Raw genomic sequence first — 24,448 nt, forward strand, 5'->3', positions numbered from 1 at the left:
ACCACATCACTTTTGAAGTCACTTTGAGGGGTCTATATGATATTAAATACCCAAAAGTTACACCATTCCAAAAACTGCACCCCTCAAGGTGATCAAAACCACATTCAAGAAGTTTATTAACCGTTCAGGTGCTTCACAGGAATTTTTGTAATATTAAAAAAAAAAAAAAAACTAACATTTAACTTTTTTTCACAAACAAATTACTTCAGATGCAATTTTTTTTATTTTACCAAGGGTAACGGGAGAAGTTGGACCCCAAAAGTTGTTGTGCAATTTCTCCTGAGTACGCTGATACCCCATATACGCAGGTAAACCACTGTTTGGGCACATGGCAGAGCTCGGAAGGGAAGGAGCGCTGTTTGACTTTTCAATGCAAAATTGGCTGGAATTGAGATCGGACACCATGTCGCATATGGAGAGCCCCTGATGTGCCTAAACAGTGGAAACCCCCCACAAGTGACAGCATTTTGGAAACTAGAACCCATAAGGAGCTTATTTAGATGTTTGGCGAGTACTTCGAACCCCCAAATGCGTCACAGAAGTTTATAACGTAGAGCCGTACAAAATTAAAAAAAAAAAAAAAAAAAAAATTTCACAAAAATGATCTTTTCACTCCCAATTTTTTATTTTCCCAAGGGCAACAGAAGAAATTAGACCCCAAAAGTTATTGTGAAAATTGTCCTGAGTACGCCGATCCCCATATGTGGGGGTAAACCATCGTTTGGGTGCATGGCATAGCTCAGAAGGGAAGAAGCGCCAGATTTTACTGTTATTGTTTGTAGGTGTCATGACCCACTGGGGGTGCCAAAACAGCAGAACTCCCCCGTAAGTGACCCCATTTTACAAACTACACCTCTCAATGAATTCATCTAGATATGCAGTGATCATATTGACACCATGGGTATGTCACAGAATTTTATACCATTGGGCAGTGAGGACAAAACTACATTTTTACCTTCAAAATTTTGCTTTAGCCAAAAAATTTACATTTTCATACGAGTAAAAACGGCAACAAAATTTGTCCCCACAATTTCTACTGAATGTGGCAATACCCCATATGTGGCTGTACAGTACTACTTAGCCATGCAGAGAGACTCAGGAGGAACGGAGCGCTATTTGCCTATTCAAGTGAATGGGTCTGTGCACATGTCAGTGTGTTTCCACGGACCGTGTGTCCATGGGCAAGACACGCTGACATGTCCGTTTTTTAATGTCAGCACGGGCCATAAAACGTCCCGCACACGTGCATACACATAACACACATTGATGTCATCCATGTGACACGCATCAGCGCCGGAGGAGAAGCGTTACAGGAAGCGCTGTTGCCCGGTGTCGGGTGCTGAACACAGCTCTCATCATTCTCCCCTGCTCTGCCGGCGATCGGCACAAGCAGGGAAGAATGATGAGCGTTACATTTAAGTAATAAAAGAGACAGCAGGTGGCAGCTGATTTGACTATTACTCCCATCAGCCTACCCCTGCTGCTGCTAACAACAGTGAAAGCAGAAGCTGTGGATGGGAATTTAAATAAATAAAAAAAAAAAAAAAAAAAAAAAGCGTGGGGTCCCCCCTATTTTTGACAATCTGATCGCAGCTCAGCCCGGCTAGGAAAGGAGCTCAGTCACCACCACCGCCACCTGCTGTCTTTTTCTTTTAGTACTTAAATGTAACTCATCATTCTCCCCTGCTTGCGCCGATCTCCAGCAGAGCAGGGGAGAATGATGAGAGCCGTGTTCAGCACCCGGCGCCGAGGAACAGCGCTTACTGTAACGCTTCTTCCTTGGCGCCCGTCCTTGTAGTACTGATACAGCACACGCATGCCACACGTGTGCCGCAAGTATTACATACACGGACACTGACAACTCCGGTACCGGAAATATCAGGACGTGTGAAAGAGGAACTATAGCGGGTTTTTATGTTTGGCAGCGGTCACACGCTAAAAGACGCTTTTTATTGCAAAAAATAGTTCTTGCATCACCACATTTTGAGAGCTATAATTTTTCCATATTTTGGCCCACAGAGTCATGGTAGGTCTTATTTTTTGCGGGACAAGCTGACGTTGTTTTTAGTACCATTTTCGGGCACATGACATTTTTTGATCATTTTCTATTCCGATTTTTGGGAGACAAAATGAGCAAAAACCAACAATTCATGAATTTCTTTTTTTCTTTTTTTTTTGGGGGGGGGGGGCATTTATACCATTCCGTGTGTGGTAAAATTGATAAGGCAGTTTTATTCTTTGGATCAGCAGGATTACAGCAATATCTCATTTTTTATGTTTTGACACTTATAATATAAACTTTTTACAGAAAAAATTATTTTTGCATCGTTTTATTCTGAGAGCTATAACTTATTTTTCCACTGAAGGAGCTGTATAGCGGCTCGTTTTTTGCAGAACAGGAGGACGTTTTCAGTGGTACCATGTTTATTTATATCCATCTTTTTGATTGCGTGTTACTCCACTTTTTGTTTGGCGGTATGATGATAAAGCATTGTTTTTTGCCTTTTTTTAATGGTGTTCACTGAAGGGGTTAACTAGTAGGGCAGTTTTATAGGTCGGGTCGCTGTGGACACAGATACCAAATGTGTACTTTTATTGTTTAGATTTTTTTTCATTCAAATATTTAGTGATAAAATATATTGATTTATTATTTTTTTTCTAAATACTTTTACAATTAATTTTTTTTTTTTATTTTCCTAAATTTTACACTTTGTCCCACTATGGGACAATCATTTTTTGCAGGCTGATCGCTTCTATAGCATGCAGATGAAGCAGCATCTGCATACCATAGAAGCTAGCAACATAGGAAGACTTGCTGATCATGCACTGCGCATGATCAACAAGTTTCCCTAGTTTCCTAGCTCTGGTGAGCCAGATGTCGTCATGACGACATCCGCTCACCATGGCAACAATTGTGACCCCGCGTCACGCAGCAGGGTCTCCTATCCAAAGGCAGAGGGGCTGTCAGCCCTGCACCGGCTCTCGAAATGCTGCGATCTTGTTTGATTGCAGTATTTTGGGGGTTAAAGTGCCGGAAGGGGTCTGTGACCACTCCTGGCACCTAGTGCCGGGTGTCAGCTGTGAGAATCAGCTGACACCCGGCTGCGATCGGCCGCGCACCCCCCGTGAGCGCGGCCGATCGTGATGACTTACTATCCCGTGCCAGGTCATGTGGACGGAATGGTACATCAGAAAGGGGTTAAATGGACTATGGTGGACAGGGAGTACATGTTGGTTTACTATTTTTGATTGCTTGCAGGAGACGCGAGCGTCGGGGGATTAGGTGTTCGGTGAATATGTTTATTGTATGTGATTATGTCAATGTTTTGATTTTTTTTCTTTTTTTCACAATTGAGCTCAGGTGCCGGATGATGAGACTATTCTCCCATCATCGGCTCATGCTTTCTCGGTTATATGTGACAGCAGACATAGCCAGATGGGAATAGTAGTCCCAATCAGACGACGCCCAAGTACAATCACTATGGGTTGTTCGTCGCATGGGTACACACCCGCAGACAGAGACACATGCAAACAGACACGCAATACTCTCCGCTCACACACTCTTCCTCCTTCTGACATCATTTTCTTTGACAATTCTGCAGCGTTTTTGGCAGCAAATCCGCAAACCTTTTTACACCTGCGTTTTTGCTGCAGATTTGACTGACTCCATTGAAGTCAATGAGTCAAAAACGCTGCAGAAACGCAAAAAGAATGGACATGAAAATAAAACGCTGCAAATACGGACGGAAATTTCTACATATTGTGCACAACAATTCAGGATTGTCATTGCATTACCGTGCTTTAGTATTCTATTGCGTTTTTAGAGCATTTCCACGCGTATAAAAATGCCATAAAAAACGCACCGTGTGCACATAGCCTTAGACTCCTAAAATATATATTAAATTGGATACAGTAGTTCAATGTAGTATGTGCTGTAAATGTTTTCATAATAATTTGGGAAAGTTATGAAATGTCCTATAAATGACTGTTCTATTCCTGATCTAAGGATCTGGACTTTTAGAGGAGATGAATCTGTGCTGTCCTTTATGTATATGTTCAGTAGTGAGGCAGTGCGGAGGAGTCTGAAATTGAGGAGTCAAGAGTTTTGGCTTACTGACTTCACAGCCCTCACGCGCCCGCCACCAGCACAGAAGAATCTGGATAATTTCTTTAATACTAAATAATCATGCTCAGAAATTACATACTAGTGTCCAAAGCGACAGTGGAGAGCAGCCAGGTTGAGTGCAGCATATCGTAGGCTCCGTCCATAACCTTCATCTCCATTGCTTTTACTCTCTGCTCCAGTGAGGATGAGGCGATCAAAATAATGAAGCAGGCTATGTGTTGAGCTGAAAACATCTTGGACACGCAAACTATTTAAATAGCTTAGATAATGCTGAAATAAAAAAAAAAAAAAAGAAGAAAAAAAATTATTAAAGAGTTAGTTAACAGATTCCGGTAGCGATGTGAACTAAAGTCACACCACTACTGTTGTATCATGTTATCCAATTCCCTGCAGTGCCTGCTGAAGCGAACATGCTTGGCTGGCGATGGCTTCTCCAGCAAAATCAACTATGTTTTGGGGGCGCCAGTAGCAGGAATAATCAGTCAGTCTCTCCTACAGGAGCATTTTGAAAAGAGTCAACTATAAAATGACAATCCTAATGGCTTTTAAAAGAAGACATCAGTTTATCCAATTGTACATAGATTATGAGTATTCCATTAGATTTATTGACTGGTTCATAAGGCAGTGCAATCGAGCAAAAGATAATACAATAGAGCTACATCAGACCTTACGCCTGGAGATTAACAGTAATTATAAGTCTGCAGAGACATGTACTGGTGACCCCATAAATAACCAGCGCATGCAAAATAAGAGACAGACTGGAACACATGTATCAATGTCTTTTTTTCTTTTACTCCAAAATAGTCTAATATTTGCTGCTTGTGTTATTCCTTTGCTCTTTTCTGAATAAAATTGCAAAATGCTTGTCAAATCAAGCAGCTTTGCAATTTACACCTTAGAAAAAAAAATTCTCTTCTTTCTCATTGGAATTATTTTTAATTTTCTTGTTTATTGATCATTACCTAGGCTACTAGCCTGCACTATAATTGAGCATTTGAAGCGCTTACAAGCAGTTTACAAGAGCTCTGACACTGGCCATGATTGCAGTAGCACTTTGTTAACGCCTGGTATTAGTCTTTTGGGCCTTTGTGATGCTGCAGAGGCAAACCTGACTCATAACATCATCTTAGAGTCAATCAAGCAGGACCACAACATGCCCGCAGCAAGCCGGGAGCCTGTGGAGCGGCGCACTCTTGCTGATGATCATGGAAATAACCCTGAAACAATTTGCACCAGAATTTTGTGCTATTTACATCATAAACAGGCGTGTGTAAGGCTATGTGTCCACGTTGCGTGTTAAAACGCACACTGAAAACCAGACTCCTTTCCAGAAATCGCGCGGTTTTTTTCCGCGCGATTTCACTGCGATTTTCGTGTGCAGTATTCAAGCACTTTCCAAGCGATTTGAAGCATCGCTTTGAAAGTGATTGACAGGTTGGTCACACTCGTCAAACATAGTGTTTGACAAGTGTGACCAGCTTTTTACTATTGAGGCTGCCTATGCGCCCTCAATAGTAAAAGATAAAATGTTAAAAATGATAAAAAAATTAAAAAAAAAATCGGGGTATATTTACCTTCCGACGTCCCGCGCTGCCATCCCAGGCCTCAGCGTTCCCAGTAATGCCTTGCGAGACCTGTGATAACGTTGGTCTCGTGTTGCTATTGCGATCTCGCGAGACCGCTAGAGTCACGCGAGACTACGTCACCACAGGACCTTGCCGCAAGGCATTTCTGGGAACGCTTAGGCCGGGAATGCAGCGCAGGACGTCAGAAGGTAAATATACCCCGATTTTTTTATTCTTTTTTTTTTTTTTACAGGGGTATGGTGCCCAGGGCCTGGAGGACAGTCTCCTCTCCTCCACACCATGGGTACCAACCGCACGAGATGCTTAACTTCCCGCATGGTGGGCATAGCCACATGCGGGAAGTAAGCAATTCTCATGCATTCCTATGGGTGCGGAATCGCGGCAATTCTTTGCGATTCCGCACAAAAGAATGATCATGCTGCGATTTCTTCCGCGATGCGATTCCGCCGCGGAAAAAGCACAGCATTAGCACAGCATGTGCGGAATGCCATAGGAATGCATGGGGGGGCGGTCTGTACATGATTTTTAAACGTTTTTTGCAGCGTTTTCGCGCCGAAAATTGCAGCAAAAATGCTTAAAAATCGCATCGTGGGCACACAGCCTTAAAGTCAAGTGTAAATGAAATATTAAAACAAGTGAAAAAAAATGTTTGTATCTGCACTCCAAAACAGGAGGAATTTTACATTTTGGGAGGTGTAAGCAAATTAATGAAAAAAAAAAATAAAATAATAGAGGGAAACTTCTGACATTCGTCAATAAAAAAAAAAAACGTGTGTTCTCTCATGCAGACGCCATTTTGCATAAACATATGCTTTTACTGAGGCATCATTGTCTGCACTTGTCAAAAAAGATTATGGTTGTCTAATATAGACTAGAAGCAATGGATTCGGCAGTGCCAGTGAGGAACGTTTCGTATAGCTACATTGATGTCAGAGATGTAAGTGACAAATGTATAAAATTGTATAAGTCAAAAGTTTGTTGTGATGTACATCAATATGTTAGAGTAGACATTTGCTAAATTTACACCGCATTATTTGATACAATTGGATCATTATGTGGCATTCAAAACCAAACCCTCAGTTTAAACGTTTTTTGGGGACCAGTCGCAAAAAGAAAAAAACAAACAAAACAAATGCACCTATTCACAAAAATGCAACCAACGTTCCTAGAAAACTCACAGCTTCAGCAAAATCTGGATTAAACTTCAGTAGATTATTCAGCTCTTTTTGCAACAAGACAGGAGACAGAGCTTTACTTTCATCATTCTTCAGTAATGAGGCCTGGAAAGCATAATAATTAGATTAAGGATGCACTGGAATGAAGAAGTAGCCAATATACAATAACTTACAGCCTTATCCTATTATAAATGTCATGCAGAAAATGACGCCTAGGGTTTCTGTACATCGCTTAATACAAAGCATCCAATAAGGGAATGGTATGAGCGCTGTCAAAATGTATACAGTATCAATCAGAATTAACGTGTGTGGGAATAGACATATATTAAACGGGCTTTCCCGTGAACAAAGTTAATTTTAATAAACATTTAGTTTTGGCTGGCTACACAAAACACTTTCACCAGTGTTAAACAGCCTTTATCATTTTAGTGTTAAGCTGAAATAGGGGGAAAAAAGAACATTGAGGCTGTGTGCCCACGTTGCGTTTTTTAAGCATTTTTGATGCGTTTTTCAGGGTCAAACCGCATCAAAAACGCTTAAAAGAAGCATCCCATTCATTTTGGCCTTTTTGTGCCAATAGATGCATTTTTTACCGCTAAGGAAACGCTTAGCGGTAAAAAACGCAGCATGTTCACTAATTTCCGCTTAGGTCCAAATGAGGCGCGGAAAAAAAACGCATCAAAAAAGCGCGGTTTTTGCGCAAAAATCACGGAAAAAACGCGGGGAAAAAAACGCGCGTTTTCTGGGAAGGAGACCCGTTTCCTGAGCGTTTAAAAACACTAACGTGGGCACATAGCCATAAAGCGCACATGACAGTGGATACATGCTGCCAGATCTAGGGGTAGCATGCATCAGACTGGCTGTATACAATTACAGCCATATACAGTATGCATGATTCTGAGACACTGCAATGTTTCTAAGAAAAACCTACTTCTCACTGCCGGCTGCCAATGACTGCGAGGTCTTTCCCTAATACATCCACACAGGGAGAGACCCGGCAGTTATTGGAGCAGGCAGAGACAAGGCACCAAGGACTCACCTTTTCGATAAGTCTCCTGTGCGGCTCGGTCCCCGATCAGGTTTCCAAGTATGTCTGAAACATTGCAGCGTTTCAGAGTCAATCACATATGATTGGAATCATGCAGCCAGGGTCTGATACATTCTGCACGTGGTTCGAATCCACTATCAGATTCTTTTTAAATACTATTGTGAAGTCTAATACTTGATAAATTAAATCTTAAAGTGACATGCAATTATAAATCATATTCAAAAATTCACAAACCTGATGGGACAGGAAATATTCCGCCTGCTTTTGGGACAGAGGTCCATTACATGCTAATTCTTCTTCTCTAAGGGAAAATAATTGAGAACTAGCATCTTGTATATATGATACATCAAGTACTAATGCAAAAAAAATGCTGTCAGAGGGCGCGAAGCGCCAATGATAGATCATATTACGTTCCACCATTTTCCTGTGATTTTTTTACAACCTAATCTGCAGTCAAAAACATCAGAAACCAGAGGAAGCCCATTATAAGCTTATGAGATCAGTAGTGGTGTATTAGAGAACAGATCTGTCCTAGCTGTCAGTGCTCTATAATGGTAGTATGAAGAGACTAACATATCTATGCTAACAACACTAACAAAACAGTACAAATATTTGTAAACCCTTGTGAAATTGGGGTATGCACAAGAAAACTTGTACACTGCACTTTGCCTACTACAGCAGTGTACCTCAACTGATGGATGAATTACACTGTAGTGGATCGGGTTCACAGTACACACACATATAATACAGTTCCAAATATATACATACATATGTATATACAAGGCCCTCCAAAATCAGTGATTCGTTTTAACAAAATAGAACATTTCATACAAAGCTCCACATATATTTCTATATCTGTGGCTATTTTTGGTGTATTTTACTCTTATCTGCTTGGCAACATATTTATTAATTTGTGCCAGAATTTACAGACATTTTGGTCAGGTACATCAAGTGTAAAATTTTAATGAAAAGTGGGCTTATTGAGCTGATTTGTCAGAATTTAAATATAATTATAAAAAGTTTAGGTAATTCAAAAGATTTATAAAAAAAAAAAAAAAAAAAGATTGGACAGATGAAATCCAACTGCCTGATCTGATCTCCTCCTCCTCTGACATTAGCTATCAGTGGCATGCTGGAAAGACCCAATAGACATTAGATGGTAGGCAGCTCCTGCCAAAATGTGCGCAGACAACCTAAAGGGGTTATCCGATTCAGCTTTCTTCTGCATCAGGAGGCAAGCATGCTGAATATGTACTAGAATAGGGCAGGTGCCGATCGTACATGCGTCCTATCAGATTCTATATATAAGGCTGTTATATGAGCTGCTCTTGACCCTCTAACTTTTTGAGATTAGAAAGAAAATAGGCCCATTTCATATTACCCAATAGGGCCGTCAAGGTCTTCTTTCGCCATTTCTCGATCATCACTTAATTCTTGCTCCTCTTCATCTTCAGTGTTTGTGAGCTCCATGTCAGCCACTTCACTTTCTGTCTTTGATGCTGCCTTGCCTTTATCACACTGGAAGTAATTCTGCAGCGAGGTGTACAATTTGTATACCTGACTGAATGACAGTTTGTTGTAGGCCAAGATCATGTGGCGAAGAAAAAGACCTTAAAAAGTATATATTCTGTGTCAGAATAGATATAATGTACTTAGGTGAGTAGAATTCATTATACATAAACACTTTTACCATCAATTAGTTTCAATGCTGCACTTACCCACAACACTCGTTTTGTGAACATCTGGTTCCGTTCCTGAGAAGGAGTCTGAAAGTTCATCAAAAAACTGCTCCATGTCTTTTAGCTCTCCTTCAGCCATGAGCTTTATCCTAGGAAAGGATTAAATGAGATACTGAGGGAACTGAGCTCAGTAAATGACAGACACCTGCATCTCCTTTTCTCTTATAACAGTCTCTTATAACAGGGGTGGTGCCACAGGATTGGAGGATGGCTGATGTGGTACCAATATTTAAGAAAGGCAAGAAGGTGGTTCCAGGTAACTACTGTCCGGTAAGCCTGACATCAGTAGTGTGCAAAATTTTTGAGGGCATTATAAGAGATGACCTGCAAAGATAGGCTGAAGTAATCCTATTGCTGCATATACATTAAATGGGAGTATACTAGAGACTACAGATCAAGGGAAGGACTTGGGTATTCTGGTTACAAGTAAGCTGAGCAGCAGTACTCAATGTCAAGCAGCAGCTGCAAAAGCAAACAAGATTTTAGGATGTATAAAAAGAGATAAAATCCCATGATCTCAATGTATTGTTACCTCTTTATAAAATCACTGGTGAGGCCACATCTAGATTATGGGATCCAGTTTTGAGCTCCACATTTTAAAAACGATATTCAGAAGTTAGAGTCCGTACAAAGGCAGGCAACTAGATTATCACAGGTGATGGAAGGCCTCTCATATGATGAAAGGTTGGAAAAGTTGGGCTTGTTTAACTTAGAAAAAAAAAGATGCTTCAGAGATCTCATTTACATGTATAAATATATGTGTGGTCAGTACAAAACACTTGCCCATGACTCATTCCTTCCAAACACCATACTGAGGACCAGGGGGGACTCATTACGGGTGAATGGCGATTCTGGCAGCTAAATAGGAAAGGGTTCTTTACAGTTAGAGCAGTGAGACTGTGGATTGCCCTACCACAAGAGGTATAGTGTCTGCCATTATTAACAGCTTTTAAAAAAGAGCTGGATGATTTCATCAGTACACAAAACATTGTGCGTTATAGTTAATTTCATGACAAAATGTACAATTGGTGGAGAAAGGTTGAACTTGATGGATCTAGGTGTTTTTTCAACCTATATAACTAAGTAGATCTAATGTGGCATGAAATAATCAAAAGGAAAAATTGGTCCTTGTCTGTCCTTATATCTTGTTGCTGTCGGATTACATGATAAAAACGGCTGACTAATTCCCTTTAACCTGAGTGTCACTATATATTGAGAAAGCGCAATACTTATGATGAGGCAGTGATGTACTGGTTATGTAACAATCATTACAAACTGCTCTTATTAATGGAATTCACAATCTTACTACTATAGTGGCAAAACTGTGAATATACAATATGTCCATGTTGTGGACATTTTGACTCCTTACCTTTTTGTATTCACCATAGCAGTTTATCTAAGAAAGGTTCAGAATATAGATCAAAAACATTACATAATATTTATTTAGCGAACGCCCCAAACAAAACCAAAGGCGTCGCTATCTGCTTCAAAAAAATCAGTTCCCTTCGTTTTTAAATTCTTGGTCGTAGACAAAGAAGGCCGTTATTGAAAGGTGACGGGCTCAATTTCAGATGAATTGGTGACTATTGTTTCCTACTATGCTCCTAACACTCATCAAGCCGCCTTTTTTCCCAATTATTGGAACTAGTCTCCGAACATGCCCAAGGGACTACGCTATTATGCGGGGACTCCAACTGTATACTTAAAGCCAGCCTTGACAAGTCCACAAGCCCTCAATCCCCTACTCCCTTGCCATTATTTTCTTCTGCGGACTCAGCTGCCCTTAACAAGCTCCTCTCCCAACATCATTGGGTGGACTTATGGAGAGACTTGCATCCCTCAGATACTGTAAAGACTATACTTACTTCTCCTCACGCCACTTAGTGTACACTAGAATTGACCATATCTTTGTTCATCCACCCTTTATTCCAAATGTGTCAAATATTTCTATTTAATCTACTCCATGGTCAGATCACTCTCCAATTCAACTCACATGCTCTACTCTCCACCCACGGCCCCGATCATTCAACTGGACTCTGAACGATTCATTGCTCTCTTACCCTGATATCGCTCAAAAACTGAAAAACCACCTTGATGATTACTTCTCCTTGAATCAACAATCAGCTTCCTCGCCAATTTCCCTATGAGAAGCTCATAAGGCAGTGCTGAGAGGCTTCTGTATTCAAGAGGCCTCGCGCAAGAAAAAAGACAGACGTGCAAGGGTAGCTGAATTAGAGAGCAAGGTATCAGTTTTAGAGTCCCGGATGAAGAACTGACCCTCACCTGCTACGTACCAAAACCTTTCCCACGCTCGTACAGAATTAGACCTCTGTCTTTCTGAGAACGCGGACCGGGCCATACGCTGGTCACAACGCTTCTACGCCCTTAATAATAAGAATAATTCTAACTTAGCTCGTTGCTTAAAATGCCTACCCCTACCCTGCCCCCCCATACGTTTAGGCCTCTTTCACACTTCCGTTTTTGACCATCAGTCAAAATCCGCCAGGTTTTGAAAAAAACGGATCCGCCATTTTGTTTTGAGGATCCGTTTTTTTCCCCATTGACTTGCATTACTGACGGATGGCCATCCGTTGGATCCGTTTTTGTGAGGATCCTCCACATTTTTTGCGTCCGCCGGCATGCCTGGACGGACCCTGCAACGTTTTTTTGCTTGTTGGATCCGCATTTTCCATTGCGCATGCCAGGAAACAATTCTCATTTTTAGAGGTCCCGACGGATTTACGGCCCTCTATTATAAAAAATAAGCATCGGTACTAATTCCCCACCTCACTAACTACTTTAACTCTTTAAGGGACAGTAACAATCCAGGAGGAGCCTCTTTAATGGCCGCTATATACTTGATACCAAAACCCAACTCAGACCACTTACTCTGGTCTAATTATAGACCAATATCCCTTATTAACGTAGACCTTAGAATTTTAGCTAGTATTTTATCTCAGCGGTTGAACTCAGGTTTGGGAACCCTAATACATAGAGATCAAGTAGGCTTTGTCCCTTGTAGACAAGCCTCAGACAACATACGTAGGGTCTCCCTCCTGCTGCACCTCTGCAAACAGTGCAACATATCAAGCATATTACTGTCACTGGATATTTTTTTTTTTTCGTTTATTGAACCAAAGGCAGGATATACAATATGCAAACTGACAGCCAGAGGTCACGCTACATATTTTTCAGAGGAGTAAAAATACTCCTCCCAATATTTTTGAGGAGTATTTTTCACCACGGAGGAGTACGCAATTTGTATGAATTAAAATTGGCCATACAGGGGTATACATTGCCGTGCTATTAAAAAAAAAAGGGAGAATGCAAAAATGCTATCAGGATTTCTCTAACATAACTATGCCCCGCACCCCACTATGCGTATACTGCACCACCATCTCCATAATAGTGCTGACCACCGTACGAGTGACACCCACGTCACATGCCGCCAATAACGCACAGCCAGCAAGCCCTGCCCCCGGCTGCCATTGGCTGCGGAGAGGCCGACTGATGGTACACACGCTGAGATGCACAGAGAGAGCGCGCCGCGATGACATCAGTCGCGTGGGTCACGTGTCCGTATGGCCGCTGCTGCACGCTACCACCCGCTGAGACAAGTACAGAGGAGGGCGTGCCGCGATGACGTAGTCGCGTGGGTCACGTGTCCGTATGGCCGCTGCTGCACGCTACCACCCGCTGAGAGACAAGCACAGAGGGCGCGCCGCGATGACGTGAGTCGCTCCGCAACATCTGATACTGCCCTTTCCCCAGCTCCGTCCAACTCGCTGCCACTGTAGCTTAGAACGATGCGTCCCGTGGACGTATCATACTAATCTGCAGGCGTTTTTTCGCCTGCCTGTGCGTCATAGACGCCCAGACAGGCGTTAATGCGACCTCTGCTGACAGCAATGAAATATCATGTAACACACATACATATCACAGAGCATCGATGTGAAACAGCATGTGTATACCAACTGTGCATTGAATAAAACATACCGTCAATTGCCTTACATTAGTCTGTGTATTATTATTCAAATAATAAAGCCTGCCTCCTTCTAAAACATTACTACTACTACAAAACAACTATTTGCAGCCTATGTCTATATATTTAGCTCTCTATCATGCGATATCTCCGTCCTACAACGTAAGGTGACAGGAATTCCACCTCTCCCATATCTTCTCAAATTTACCGGGGCACCCTCTGTTTTGGTAAAGCGTGCGCTCGTATGGTATAATTGAGTTCACCAATTCTATCCAGGCCCTAAGGGAGGGATCCAAACCCCCCATCCACCGCAGTGCCAACACCTTCCGTGCCATGAACAATGTCTCCCGTAAGAAAATCCCCGTACAATGTCCCCATGTCTCATCATCCCACACCCCAAACAGACAAACCAATGGCTCAAGGGGAACAGGAATCTGCGCCAGGGAGGTTAATAATGACGTTACCTCTTTCCAATAATGTATTATAATTGGACATTGCCAAATCATATGAACAAAATCCGCATCGGATGCATGGCATCTCAGACACTCCAAAGATTGGAAACGGCCCATCTTAAAAAGTCGAGTCAAATATGATTGGTTTATGATATAAAGTTGTATCATTCTATTGTTAATTGACGGAGACACCTTAGTTGGTGACTCCAAAATTTCCTCCCACTCCTCTCCCTGTGTATCAGGGATGAGCCTTTCCCATTTCCACCTAACCAAGAATACGGCAGATTCCTTCCCCACCGATAGCATGTGTGTGTACAGAGAGGAGAGGAGACCCTGGGGACCCTGTGATTTAAGAATGCCTATCAAGGGTAGAGACGAAATAGCATTATTCATACCGACATGTCTCATGTGCGACTGAAAGGCTAATCTTAATTGCAAATATCGGAAGAATTGTGACCTCGGGACATTGCACTTAGCTTGTAATTGTTCAAACTATAATAGTGTACCGCATTCATATATATCCCCTATCGTAGAGACATTGCACTGAGGCCAGAATTCAGCAGATGGGTGGGCAAGCAGTGTCGGAAAATAACTTATGATAACACTAAATCCGACCACCCTCTTAATGTGTCTCCAAACTAGTCTTGCCAGACGAAGCACGGTAGCAGATGTGGGACTTTTACTTATTCCATCTCCTTGGGCAATCAGCATGTGCAGCAAGAAGCAAATGGCTCTCAGAATTAGGAAGATGATTACCAGGCATCCACTTATTTATAGCCCTTGGCTGTCCCGCCAGATAATATAGAAAAAAATCCGGTAGCGCCACCCCCCCCCCCTTTTTACGGTCACTGGATATTAAAAAAGCCTTTGACTCCATTTCCTGGCCTTATCTGTTTGCGGTCTTGCGGAAGTGGAAGTTCCCTGTCCACTTTCTTTCTTGGATTCACGCTCTTTACAGGTCCCCATCCGCTTACGTACGCTACAATGGCTTTTCCTCTGCACTTTTCCCCCATTAGTAGAGGCACTCGGCAAGGATGCCCTCTTTCGCCCTTATTATTCCTTTTGGCATTCAAACCATTAGCTATTTATCTTCACCTCAACTCTAATATACAGGGTGTAAAAATAGCGTCAGTTTCTCACAAGCTCTTTTTGTTCGCAGATGACATGCTACTTAATAATAATAATAATCTTTATTTATAAAGCGCCAACATATTCCACAGCGCTTTACAGTTTAACAGTTTCAAAACACAAGTCATAAGTAACAACGTTAACAATACAATAAAGCAAAATAAGACGAAATAAGACGACCCTGCTCGTGAGAGCTTACAATCTACAATGAGGTGAGGGAGATACAAAGTACAGGTGTGTATTTACAATGGTGTATTTACAATGAAGGTCCAGACATCTTGAGGGAGTGAAGGATGGATGGAGATAGTGAATGGGCTACACACGCACACTTACACAGAGAGTGACTTTGAAAGTTTGTTGTTTTTTTTTTTTTAAAACGTTCCCCGAGAATAATACAGTTTTAGATTTTCAGTGGTCATAATTAAAATCCACACTTCATAAAGGGAAAAAAGTTTTGAAATGTCTGCATAAAAAAAAAAAATGCAATTTTTGTTAAAATCTGGCCTATTGAATGGATAGAATACTGATAAGTGGTCATCGGATCTCGTGTCTTGCGGCACCGTAAAGTATCATTATCATGTGTTGTGAACAGTCACGTAGATTCATGGTGCAGTCGGAGCTTTCTCTTACATGCGAAAGCTTCGTGTCCTCAGAGATGACTGGAAAGGCCGCTTTAGAGTGAAAAATGAGAGCTGAGGTAATAGGCCTGTTTTCTCTGGGAATATTGCGGCTTCACTCTCTGGTGTGGGGAAACGTTCCTTGTAGACTTGAAAGTGGGCTCTCTGGAACTGTTTCAGCTTCTTCTTCTTTTCCTTGGAGGACATAGACTTGTCATTTATGAGGTCTTCCAGTGCATTCTTCACAGGATCCTGAGGTTGGCTCAGCTTCTGATATTCATACTCACGTGTTATACCCCGTGGCTTAATGAAAGCTGGATGAAGCGTACTGTCGATGTTTGCCCCTGGATACTTTACCTGGACTCTTCTTTGGTGTGCCATGTAATCTTCAACAGAGTTTTTATAAGATGCCGGTACAGTCAGAATGTCCTGACAATTGTCCATCATGAAGGTTACCAGCTTTGTGGATAGAAGTTCACCCAGGTCCACCTCCTCTTTAGAGCGAATGACAGAGCGAGAAAAGGTCTGCACCATCAGCGCTCGGTTCCCAGCAGTATCACACAGAGGTGGCATTTCTCGGTTAAGGCTTATCCTCGCCATCATCCTCATTAACAGTTATTATTATTATTATTATTATTATTATTATTTATTGTTATAGCGCCATTTATTCCATGGCGCTTTACATGTGAGGAGGGGTATACATAAAAACAAGTACAATAATCTTAAACAATACAAGTCATAACTGGTACAGGAGGAGAGAGGACCCTGCCCGCGAGGGCTCACAATCTTCAAGGGATGGGTGATAATACAGTAGGCGAGGGTAGAGCTGGTCGTGCAGCGGTTTGGTCGATCGGTGGTTACTGCAGGTTATAGGCTTATCGGAAGAGGTGGGTCTTCAGGCTCTTTTTGAAGGTTTCGATGGTAGGTGAGAGTCTGATATGTTGTGGTAGAGAGTTCCAGAGTAGGGGTGATGCGCGAGAGAAATCTTGTATGCGATTGTGGGAAGAGGAGATAAGAGGGGAGTAGAGAAGGAGATCTTGTGAGGATCGGAGGTTGCGTGCAGGAAAGTACCGGGAGACGAGGTCACAGATGTATGGAGGAGACAAGTTGTGGATGGCTTTGTATGTCATGGTTAGGGTTTTGTAATGGAGTCTCTGGGCAATTGGGAGCCAGTGAAGGGATTGACAGAGGGGAGAAGCTGGGGAATAGCGGGGGGACAGGTGGATTAGTCGGGCAGCAGAGTTTAGAATAGATTGGAGGGGTGCGAGAGTGTTTGAGGGGAGGCCACAGAGCATGAGGTTGCAGTAGTCAAGGCGAGAGATGATGAGGGCATGGACTAGGGTTTTTGCAGATTCTTGGGTGAGGAATGAACGGATGCGTGAAATATTTTTGAGTTGAAGTCGGCAGGAAGTGGAAAGGGTTTGGATATGTGGTTTGAAGGAGAGATCAGCGTCAAGGATTACTCCGAGGCAGCGAGCTTGTGGGACTGGGGAGAGTGGGCAGTCATTTACTGTAATTGATAGGTTCGTAGGGGGGGTCACGTGAGATGGGGGAAAGATGATGAATTCTGTTTTGTCCATGTTGAGTTTCAGATATCTAGTGGAGAAGAAGGATGAAATAGTGGACAGACATTGAGGGATTCTGGTTAGTAGGGAGGTGATATCTGGTCCAGAGATGTAGATCTGTGTGTCATCAGCATAAAGATGATACTGAAAGCCATGAGATTCTATGAGCTGTCCCAGGCCAAAGGTGTAAATAGAGAACAGCAGGGGCCCAAGGACTGAACCTTGTGGGACTCCGACAGATAGGGGGCGAGGTGAGGAGGTGGTGTGTGAGTGGGAGACGCTGAATGTCCGGTCTGTTAGGTATGATGAGATCCAGGAGAGGGCCAAGTCTGTGATGCCGAGGGATGAGAGGGTCTGTAATAATAGGGAATGGTCCACTGTGTCAAAGGCAGCCGACAGGTCCAGGAGGAGGAGGACAGAGTAGTGTCGCTTGCTCTTGGCAGTTAAGAGGTCATTGGTGACCTTAGTAAGGGCAGTTTCAGTGGAGTGGTGTGACCGGAAGCCAGATTGTAAGCGGTCGAAGAGGGAGCAAGAAGAGAGATGGGAGGACAGTTCAAGGTAGACGTGTTGTTCCAGTAGCTTGGAGGCGTATGGGAGAAGTGATATAGGGCGATAGCTAGATACAGAGGATGGGTCAAGAGAGGGCTTTTTGAGGATAGGTGTGATGGAGGCATGTTTAAAGCTTGAGGGGAAAACACCAGTTGTTAGTGATAGGTTGAAGAGATGGGTTAGGGTTGGGATGAAGACTGTGGTGAGGTTTGGGATGAAGTGGGATGGGATCGGGTCGAGTGCACAGGTGGTGAGATGTGATCTTGAGAGTAGAGTGGAGAGTCGATCTTCTGTAATGGTGGAGAAGTTGGTTTTGAAGGTGGAGGGCTGGGAAGTCGGGAGGAAGGGCTCTGGGGGTTGTTGACCAAAACTGTCCCTGATGTTATCAATTTTCTGCTTGAAAAATGAGGCAAAGTCTTCAGCTGAGATGAGTGGGAAGGGAGGAGGTGCTGGGGGGCGGAGGAGAGAATTGAAGGTGTTGAATAACTGTTTAGGGTTGTGAGACAGGGAGGATATGAGAGATGAGAAGTAGGTTTGTTTAGCTGTGGCGAGTGTGGTCTTGAAAGTAGTGAGGGACTGTTTGAATGCGATGAAGTGCTCGTTGGAGTGGGATCTTTTCCATCTGCGCTCAGCAGCCCTGGAAGCTCGCCTCAGCTCTTTGGTCAGGCTGGTGTGCCAGGGCTGTCTGTTGATTTTGCGAGTTTTGGTATGTGTAAGTGGGGCAGCGGATTCCAAAGCTACAGCTATTGTGGTGTTATATAGAGCGGCAGCGTCATCCGCATTGTGTAAGGAACTTATATCTGTAAGAGGGAGGAGGGATTCAGAGAATGAGTGTAGGTCAAGGTGTTTAAGATTCCTGCGAGGGTGTGAAAGTTTGTGGGGTGGGGATTGTAGACATGGAGTGAAGAGGGAAGAGAATGTGAGCAGGTTGTGGTCAGAGAGAGGAAGAGGTGAGTTAGAGAGGTTAGATAGGGAGCAGAGGCGGGTGAAGATGAGGTCCAGTGTGTGGCCATCTTCGTGGGTGGCTGTAGAAGACCATTGAGTGAGGCCGAAGGAGGAAGTGAGAGATAGAAGTTTAGTGGCAGCTGAGAGGGAAGTGTCAATGGGGATGTTGAAGTCGCCCATGATGATAGTAGGGATGTCCGCGGAAAGGAAATGAAGTAACCAGGTGGTGAAGTGGTCAAAGAAGGTGGTGGCTGGCCCTGGGGGCCGGTAGATGACAGCCAGTTGGAGGTTGGAGGGGGAGTAGATGCGCACAGAGTGCACCTCAAAGGAAGGGAGGGTAACAGAGGGTGGCAGTGGGATTGGGGTGAAGGAGCAGGTATCTGACAGGAGAAAACCAACTCCTCCACCATGTTTGCAGCTGGGGCGGGGGGTGTGAGAAAGGTGGAAGCCGCCATACGAAAGTGCAGCAGGAGAGGCTGTGTCAGAAGGGGTGAGCCAGGTTTCGGTGATGGCGAGGAAGGAGAGTTTGGTAGTAACAAAAAGATCATGGATGTAGGAAAGCTTGTTGCAGACAGAGCGAGCGTTCCACAGAGCTCCTGTTAGTGGGACTGGGGAAGCGGGGGCTGGGTGAATGGGTATAAGGTTGGAGAGGTTACGGAAGGTTGTGATAGAGTGTGGATGGGAGGTAGAAATGACTGTGGGAATGTGGTGAGGAGGACCAGGATTTGGAGAGATATCACCAGCAGTGAGAAGGAGCAGAGAAAGTGTTAGCAGGTGGGAGCAGGAGAGGGCATGAGGGGGCTGTCTGTGTTTGGAGACAGAGGATTGTATGTTAAGGAACAGTTTTGAGGCGGAGGTGAGGTGGATGGGGAGGATTGAAGAAGAGATGAACAGTTCCTTACTAGGAGTAGGGATTAGGGGAATTAGCAGAAAGTGAAGGATTATTGGGGTGAAAGTGAAAACAAACAGAAACATTGTTTACAGTGACTGTGCACAGTTACCTTCAGTTCCCTTCTGGTTCAATTCTGGTTTTAATTCTTAAATTAATCTTCACACTTCTAGAACACACTTATAGGAATCACAATGCAGACTGAAATCTATGCAGACTTGTGCTCTGCAATATATGTACAACTAAGTGCAGTCAGGTGTGAAGCAGAGAGGAGTGGTCTCTGCTCTTCTTGGTCAGACAATTAAGAGTGGACCAGATGTATATGATCAAGCCAGAGTAAACAAGGTCATAAATAACACTGGGGTAAGCTGGGGTTAGCTGAAAGGCATACCATGTGAATGCTAGGTGCAGAGGCAAGTCTATGTGCAAAGCTGGGTGATGCACTGTGTGTCCTTCATAGACAGACAGCAGGAGAGCAGGAGAGCTGGGTGGATGGACATACCATGTGAATGCTAGGTGCAGAGGCAAGTCTATGTGCAAAGCTGGGTGATGCACTGTGTGTCCTTCATAGACAGACAGCAGGAGAGCAGGGTGGATGGACATACCATGTGAATGCTAGGTGCAGAGGCAAGTCTATGTGCAAAGCTGGGTGATGCACTGTGTGTCCTTCATAGACAGACAGCAGGAGAGCAGGAGAGCTGGGTGGATGGACATACCATGTGAATGCTAGGTGCAGAGGCAAGTCTATGTGCAAAGCTGGGTGATGCACTGTGTGTCCTTCATAGACAGACAGCAGGAGAGCAGGGTGGATGGACATACCATGTGAATGCTAGGTGCAGAGGCAAGTCTATGTGCAAAGCTGGGTGATGCACTGTGTGTCCTTCATAGACAGACAGCAGGAGAGCAGGAGAGCAGGGTGGATGGACATACCTGTCGGAAGAATAGAGATGCTTGTTAGAGTGCGATGGTGGCAGGTAGCAGGGCACAGTCTGTATACATCCTAATGGTTTTAATTCTTAAATTAATCGTCACACTTCTAGAACACACTTATAGGAATCACAATGCAGACTGTTGCAGTTTCCTACGATTTTCCGGTGGTAGAAGCAGACAGCAAACCTGGAGAGCTTCAATAGCTATGGGCCGCTTTTGCAGAAGACCAAATACGTATGTTCACAAAAACATCAAACAGCGGAAATGTCAGAAGTGGCTCCTGTAGAGAGCTGTAATAGTCAGCGATGGTCCTAAATACATCTCGCTCAAAGCCCAAATACATTGGCTGCTTCATTATCGAGCAATTTGGCCACTTCGCCAAGCATTTCATTGCCGACAGCAGCCAATGGGGAAGCGCCTTTGATCGATCATCCATCAGCACGATCCCCTGCTTGTTGACATTGTACACGTTGTGCATTACATGCTTCCTATTTGTTTGCTTAATGTCCATCACTTCATCCAGAGAATCAAGTCCAAAAATCTTTTGTAAACGTAATAGCGTCCTAGATTTCCATATTTCTTCAATGTTTTCTGCGGTTAACTCTTTTTGATATAGCAGCCGACAGACTGGCACCTCTCCTATGGCTACACTGTGCCGTTTATACCACATCTCAGAATTCATTACAAGAGGTTTCACAGGAATATAAGCATGTGACATCACAGATTCTTCATCAGACCAGCGAGGGAATGGGAGAGGGTCCACTCTTTGCTGAGGTCTTTTGGGGTATGGTTTAAGAGGTGATGTTGGCGGTGATGTTGGCGGTGATGATGTTCTTCTATCAACCCCTCAGACATCCTTGCTGGCCCTACTTCAAACCCTTAGTAATTGTGAATCTATCTCCGGTCTAGAGGTTAATCCTTCAAAATCTTATGCCATGAATATATCCCTCCCTTCACCTATTGTTTCACAGCTCCAACACGACTTTCCGTTTCAATGGGCCACTAACCATCTGGATTACCTAGGGGTGAAACTGACTGCCAGTTTAGACTCCCTTTATGCAGCCAATTATCCTCACATGCTCTGCAAACTCCATCTACTACTTCAGTCATGGGAGAAGCTACATCTCTCCTGGCTCGGCCGGGTACGAGCACTAAAGATGACCATTCTCCCCAAATTACTTTACTTATTTCGTGTCTTGCCAGTCCCTGTCCCTTCACACTACCTCAAAATAGCCCAACGATTAGTAGATGCTTTTGTTTGGAGAGGTGGCCTCCCCAGGGTTAATAAAGCTACCCTCTACCGTCACCGTTTGAAAGGAGGCTTGGGAGTTCCCAATCTTTCTAAATATTACCATGCAGCCCAATTGGGTCAACTGACCCTATATCATGCCTACTCCGAACCCCCAATGTGGCTATCTCTAGAGGCCCCTGAATTTCACTCAGTTACCCTCGGCCCACTACTATTATGGATTCTCCCAGTCCAGCGAAAACACATCTCGAATCCTATTATAACGCACTCTCTTAGGATTTGGGACTCGTTGAAATATTCCTCACAGCTAATCTCACCATTTTTACCCCTCGCCCCCCTTTGGGGCAATCTCCAGTTTCCCCCAGGCATGGAATCCCTTAGGAACTTTCGTTTATGGGTCGCTGCAGGGATAACCAGAGTCCACCATCTTTTTAACGTTGACGGGATTATTCCATTCTCGGTCCTGAGTGAAAAATATAATTTCCCCCCTGGAGAGGTATTTCGCTATCTACAACTTAAAAGCTTTGTCAACTCATTACTAAAAAATTCTACTCCTCCCTACTCCTTTACTCCCTTCGAACAAAAATGCCGTCAAAATCCACATGCAACAGGTACTATATCTCTCCTCTACTCACATATCAACTCCTCCCCTCATAGGTGCTGCTTAAAATACACTTCTCGCTGGGAGTCCGACATTGGTTCCACCTTGACAGATTAGGAGTGGTCCCAAATTTGGTCCTCCTCTACTGGAGGAATATTAAATACCCTTATGTTGGAAACTAACTATAAGGTGTTAACCCGATGGTACCTGACCCCAGCCAGAGTGGCTAAGGCAGTCGCCAACTACTCTCCAAATTGCTTTAGAGGGTGCAACTCCACAGGAGATATGTTCCATACATGGTGGCTATGCCCGACCGTACATAGATTTTGGATCAGAATCTACCATTTGGTTTCCTCTATAACAAATATAAACCTTAAAAAAAACTCTTGGGAGGCCTTACTCAACAAACGCATCCCCAACATCCCTAAACACTCTCAAACCCTCATTGCATTCATATTCCTGGCAGCCAAACAAACCATAGCTTTGGCATGGAAAAAAACAAATTTAGATTTATCTGCGGTTAAAACACGCCTTACTTGGTATATGATCAACGAAAAAATATCTGCCATACTTACAGATAAAGTCGGTAAGTTTGAGAAAATATGGCTTCCCTGGGCGGAGTACGCCAACCACACCCCCTTTGCCACACCTGTATTTCATCTAACCAACCCAGATCCCCCTGATTCTGATTGAATCATTAACGATAATTGGACACAACATACCCCCCTCCTCAGGCTTCCCCCCCCTCCTTTACCTCCTACCCTGTCGTTAGTTTGTCTGTTTGTCAACCGTTTACATGCTCTCTTATGCATATTGCAAATACAGCTCTGTATTGAGATTTGCTATCACCTTATTTGTAAAATGTAAACTTTCAATAAAAAATTTATTGTTCAAAAAAAAAACAAAAAACATTACATTATACAGTATAGTAGACCTAGGCAACAGCAGTTCCCGGACCGCGACAGTCAAAAAGCTGGAAATGTTGGTATCCTGCACCACGCGGCCAGCCTCCGCCCGGCACCTGCATCGTTAGCTTCCTCTTCTACCATTTAGCCTGTCGTCTGAGAGCTAAGCAGGTGCAATGATGTCACTACATCGCGACAGCTGTGCAGAGCCTCAGAACATGCCACAGACTGGCGCAGCAGGGGAATTGGGAGAGGTGCATTACACAGTACATTATATAGTGTTGATTAGCTGACAATGATAATACAAGATACAATAACCCCTATTGTAACATATTAGTAGTAGCAGCTAGCCAACGGACAATTCTGAATAATATTAAGCAATAAAATGAATATAAAACATTAATAATGAGCATAACTAAGTTCAGACGGTTGGTTCATCCTACCACATATGGACCCTTGGAAAAAGTAATCTACCCATGCACTATAGGAACACCTTAAAATATAATGTCCCCATCATCAACATAATTTGATTGATGGGTTTTCTTATACCCATGCTTACATAAGTTGTCCAAGACATTAAAAAAAAAGTGATGACCTATCCCTACACTAATAGCTAATCAATATCAAATTGGTCAGGGTCCAACACCCCTACTGGTCAGCTGGGGGTCCTACACACCCATTGATCAGCTGCCAGATGTACACAATGGACAGAGCTGAATAGGTCTGCTCTAGAGATGAGCAAACCGGACACCAAGTGTCAGTGCTGAACTCCGAACACAGATTTCTGGAAGTCCATGTTACAGTTTGAGAGTCTGGGGAGGAAAGGGAGAGAGAGATATTCCAGCTCAAAAGTTTGGTTCCCCATTGATTTCAATGGGATTAGGGTTAAGGTTCATGTTCTGGTTCAGTTTCGGTAACCGGACCAAATTTTGGACTAAAGTTTGGTCAGGTACTAGAACCTG

At 43.5% G+C, this 24,448-nt stretch overlaps 1 protein-coding gene and 1 pseudogene across 3 annotated transcripts in view; both read right to left on the reverse strand.

Annotated features, from left to right (window-relative positions):
- The window catches only part of ANAPC5 (anaphase promoting complex subunit 5), a 108,212-nt gene that overhangs the window by 75,169 nt on the left and 8,595 nt on the right, over positions 1–24,448 (reverse strand). For all 3 annotated transcript variants that reach the window (XM_073585970.1, XM_073585969.1, XM_073585971.1), the window contains exons 3-7: positions 9,654–9,763; positions 9,317–9,545; positions 8,170–8,236; positions 6,891–6,992; positions 4,206–4,396 (exon numbers count right to left, since the gene is read on the reverse strand). In XM_073585970.1, the coding sequence (XP_073442071.1) occupies positions 4,206–4,396; positions 6,891–6,992; positions 8,170–8,236; positions 9,317–9,545; positions 9,654–9,763 (699 nt within the window). The remainder of the gene's footprint in view (positions 1–4,205; positions 4,397–6,890; positions 6,993–8,169; positions 8,237–9,316; positions 9,546–9,653; positions 9,764–24,448) is intronic.
- On the reverse strand, positions 12,247–23,630 carry LOC141098384 (DEP domain-containing protein 1B-like; annotated as a pseudogene).

The sequence above is a fragment of the Dendrobates tinctorius genome, unplaced genomic scaffold (assembly GCF_039654945.1).
Source record: "Dendrobates tinctorius isolate UK_male_01 unplaced genomic scaffold, ASM3965494v1 ptg000090l, whole genome shotgun sequence".
Classification (NCBI taxonomy): Eukaryota; Metazoa; Chordata; class Amphibia; order Anura; family Dendrobatidae; genus Dendrobates; species Dendrobates tinctorius.